General features: G+C 59.0%; 1 protein-coding gene across 1 annotated transcript in view; it reads left to right on the top strand.

The window, feature by feature from the left end:
• The first annotated feature begins 1,508 nt into the window (after positions 1-1,508).
• The window catches only part of LOC121354599 (fructose-bisphosphate aldolase A-like), a 5,375-nt gene continuing 2,483 nt past the window's right edge, over positions 1,509-4,400 (top strand). Inside the window, exons 1-3 of the mRNA XM_041469342.1 lie at positions 1,509-1,521; positions 1,648-1,851; positions 2,038-2,273. Coding sequence (XP_041325276.1) covers positions 1,509-1,521; positions 1,648-1,851; positions 2,038-2,273 — 453 coding nt within the window. The remainder of the gene's footprint in view (positions 1,522-1,647; positions 1,852-2,037; positions 2,274-4,400) is intronic.

The raw sequence follows: 4,400 nt of genomic DNA, 5'->3' as shown, positions 1-4,400 counted from the left end.
ACTGGGAATGGACTGGGTTAGACTGGGAATGGACTGGGTTAGACTGGGTTATACTGGGATGGACTGGGTTATACTGGGAATGGACTGGGTTAGACTGGGTTATACTGGGAATGGACTGGGTTATATTGGGTTATACTGGGAATGGACTGGGATGGACTGGGACAGACTGGGAATGGACTGGGAGGGACTGGGAGTGAACTGGGAATGGACTGGGAGGGACTGGGAGTGAACTGGGAATGGACTAGGATAGACTGGGAGTGATTGGGAATGGACTGGGATGGACTGGGTTATACTGGGAATGGACTGGGTTATACTGGGAGGGACTGGGAATGGACTGGGATGGACTGGGTTATACTGGGAGGGACTGGGAATGGACTGGGTTATACTGGGAGGGACTGGGTTATACTGGGAATGGACTGGGAGGGACTGGGTTATACTGGGAGGGACTGGGAGTGACTGGGTTATACTGGGATGGACTGGGACGGACTGGGAGTGACTGGGGTAAACTGGGAGGGACTGGGGAGAGATAAGGAAGCACTGGGAGCACTGGGGGTTACTGGGAGGCACTGGTTTATACTGGGAAGCACCGAGGCAGTGCCAGGGGCCTGGCTGGGGTTCCTGGTTTGTACTGGTTTGTACTGGTTTGTACTGGTTCTAACTGGTCCGTGCCCCCGCAGGCAGCATCGTCAAGTGTCTGAGCCATACTGGTTCATACTGGTTGTAATTGGTCTGTACTGGTCTGTAGTGGTCCATACCGGTTCTAACTGGTCCATAGTGGTTTATACTGGTTCTAACTGGTTTATACTGGTTCTGACTGGTCTGTGTTCCCCGCAGGCAGCATCGCCAAGTGTCTGAGCCATACTGGTTTATACTGGTCCGTAGTGGTTTATACTGGTTCATAGGGGTCCATAGCATTTACACTGGTTCTAACTGGTTTATACTGGTTCTAACTGGTCCATACTGGTTTACACTGGTTCTAAGCGGTTCCCCCACCCCGCAGCAGCATCTGAGCTGTACTGGTTTGTACTGGTTCATAGTGGTTTATACTGGTTTATAGGGGTCTATAGTGGCTCACACTGGTTCTAACTGGTTTATACTGGTCCATACTGGTTTATACTGGTTTGTACTGGTTCTAACCGGTTCCGCCACCCCGCAGGCAGCATCGCCAAGCCATACTGGTTTCTACTGGTTCATAGGGGTCCATAGTGGCTCATACTGGTTTTCACTGGTCCATACTGGTTTATACTGGTTTATACTGGTTCTGACTGGTCCGTGCCCCCCCCAGGCAGCATCGTCAAGCATCTAAGCCATACTGGTTCATACAGGTCCATAGTGGTTTATATTGGTTTATAGGGGTCTATAGTGGCTCATACTGGTTCTTACTGGTTTATACTGGTTTATACTGGCTTATACTGGTTTATACTGGTTCTGACTGGTCCGTGCCCCCCGAGGCAGCATCGTCAAGCATCTGAGCCATACTGGTTTATACTGGTTCATACAGGTCCATAATGGTTTATACTGGTTTATAGGGGTCTATAGTGGCTCACACTGGTTCTAACTGGTTTATACTGGTCCATACTGGTTTATACTGGTTCTGACTGGTCCATACTGGTTTATACTGGTTCTGACTGGTCCGTGCCCCCGCAGGCAGCATCGCCAAGCGGCTGAGCTCGGTGGGCGCCGAGAACACGGAGGAGAACCGGCGCTGGTACCGGCAGCTGCTGTTCACGGCCGACAAGCGCGTGGAGCCGTGCATCGGCGGCGTCATCCTCTTCCACGAGACCATGTACCAGAAGGCCGACGACGGGCGCCCCTTCCCCCAGGTCATCCGCGACAAGGGAGCCCTGGTGGGCATCAAGGTGCGACACGGGGACGCCTCGGGGACACCTCGGGGACATTGAGGGGTCTTGGGGACATTGAGGGGTCTTGGGGATGTGAGGGACCTTGGGTGTTCCTTGAGTTGGGTCAACCATAGAGAGGTGGAGCCACATCTGAGGTGGGTCAGAGGGTGAGGTGGAGACGTTTGGGGTCTTGGAGATTGCCCCCAACGTCCCCAGTGTCCCCAACGCCCCCGATGTCCCCAACGCCCCCGATGTCCCCTGCTGTCCCCAGGGCTGGACGGGCTGATGGAGCGCTGTGCCCAGTACAAGAAGGACGGCGCTGACTTTGCCAAGTGGCGCTGCGTGCTGAAGATCACGGCGCACACGCCCACGCGCCTCGCCGTCATGGAGAACGCCAACGTCCTGGCGCGCTACGCCAGCATCTGCCAGCAGGTCACCCGCGTCCCCAGCTGTCCCCAGATGTCCCCAACCCGGCCCCAGCCTGGCCTCGGGACGGGGGGATCAAAGGGTGGGGGCTGGGTGGGGGTTGGTGGCATCTGGAGAGGGTTTGGTGGCACCTAGACCAGGTTTGGTGGCACTTAGAGGTGGTTAGGTGGCATCTAGACCAGGTTTGGTGGCATCTAGAGAGGATTTGGTGGCACCTGGAGAGGGTTTGGTGGCACTTAGAGGGGGTTTGGTGGCACCTCTGTGCGCTTGAGTCACCTCCAGGTGTCCCCAACCTGTCCCAGTGCCACCTCCAGGTGTCCCAGAGGGGTTGGTGGGGGTGGGTGACACCTCAGGGTGGCACCTAGAGGGGGGTTGGTGGCACTTAGAGTGGGTTTGGTGGCATCTGGAGAGGGTTTGGTGGCACCTCTGTGCCCCCTTGTGTCCCCTCCTGCTGTCCCCACCTGTCCCACTGTCCCCTGGGGCTGGCCCCTGTCCCCTCCCTCTGTCCCCAATGTGCCCCCATGTCTGACGTGTCCCCCAGTGTCTGATGCGTCCCTGTGTCCCCCTGCTGTCCCCCTGTCTGACATGTCCCTGATGTCCCCGCTGTCCCCCTGCGTGATGTGTCCCTGTGTCCCTGCTGTCCCCATGTCCCCTGCTGTCCCCCCTGTCTGACGTGTCCCCGTGTCCCCATGTCCCTGCTGTCCCCATGTGTGACATGTCCCTGGAGAGGTGGGGCCACATCTGAGATGGGTTCAGAGGGTGAGGTGGGGACACTTTGTGGTCTTGGGGACCTTGGGGACACCTTGGGGACACTGGGGACATTGAGGGGTGTTGGGGACATTGAGGGGTCTTGGGGACGTTGGGTGTTCCTTGAGTTGGGTCAGCCATGGAGAGGTGGGGCCACATCTGAGATGGGTTCAGAGGGTGAGGTGGGGACACTTTGGGGACATTTGAGGTCTTTAGGACATTGGGGACACCCTGAGGACTCCTTGGGGACATTGGGGACACCTCGGGGACATTGAGGGGACTTGGGGACATGAGGGGCGTTGGGTGTTCCTTGAGTTGGGTCAACCACGGAGAGGTGGAGCCACATCTGAGGTGGGTTCAGAGGGTGAGGTGAGGACACTTTGGGGACATTTGGGGTCTTCAGAGCATTGGGGACACCTTGGGGGTGTCACATGGCTTGGGGACATTGAGGGGTCTTGGGGACACTGGCTGTTCCTGGGGTTGGGTCAGCCACGGCCATGGTGGGACCAGGCCCGCACATCTGAGGTGGCTTTAGGGATTGGGGTGGGGACACTTGGGGACATCAGGGGACGCCTGGGGACCTGCTGGTGTCCCCTGCTGTCCCCGGTGACCGTGTCCCTGTCCCCCAGGTGGACAAGGGCGTGGTGCCCCTGGCTGGCACCAACGGCGAGACCACGACCCAGGGTGAGTGACAGCTCTGTCCCCAAGGCCACCAGCGTGTCCCTGTCCTTGTCACCGCCGTGTCCCTGTCCCCTGTGCCACCGCTGTGTCCCCCATCCCTGTCACTGCGGTGTCCCCGATGCCACCGCTCTGTCCCTGTCACTGCCGTGTCCTCAATGCCACCACAGTGTCCCTGTCACGGCCGTGTCCCTGATGGCACTGCCGTGTCCCCAGTGCCACCACGGTGTCCCCATCCCTGTGTCACCACCGTGTCCCCAATGCCACCGCTGTGTCCCCATCCCTGTGTCACCACCGTGTCCCCAGTGCCACCACGGTGTCCCCATCCCTGTGTCAACACCGTGTCCCCAGTGCCACCACGGTGTCCCCATCCCTGTGTCACCACCGTGTCCCCAGTGCCACCACGGTGTCCCCATCCCTGTGTCAACACCGTGTCCCCAGTGCCACCACGGTGTCCCCATCCCTGTGTCACCACCGTGTCCCCAGTGCCACCACGGTGTCCCCATCCCTGTGTCACCACCGTGTCCCCAGTGCCACCACGGTGTCCCCATCCCTGTGTCACCACCGTGTCCCCAGTGCCACCACGGTGTCCCCATCCCTGTGTCACCACCGTGTCCCCAGTGCCACCACGGTGTCCCCATCCCTGTGTCACCACCGTGTCCCCAGTGCCACCACGGTGTCCCCATCCCTGTGTCACCACCGTGTCCC

Source organism: Pyrgilauda ruficollis, unplaced genomic scaffold (assembly GCF_017590135.1).
Source record: "Pyrgilauda ruficollis isolate IOZ18807 unplaced genomic scaffold, ASM1759013v1 scaffold1024, whole genome shotgun sequence".
In the NCBI taxonomy this organism is placed as follows: Eukaryota; Metazoa; Chordata; class Aves; order Passeriformes; family Passeridae; genus Pyrgilauda; species Pyrgilauda ruficollis.
Note: the sequence above shows the minus strand (reverse complement) of the source record. Positions and strands in the feature narration are given on the sequence as shown.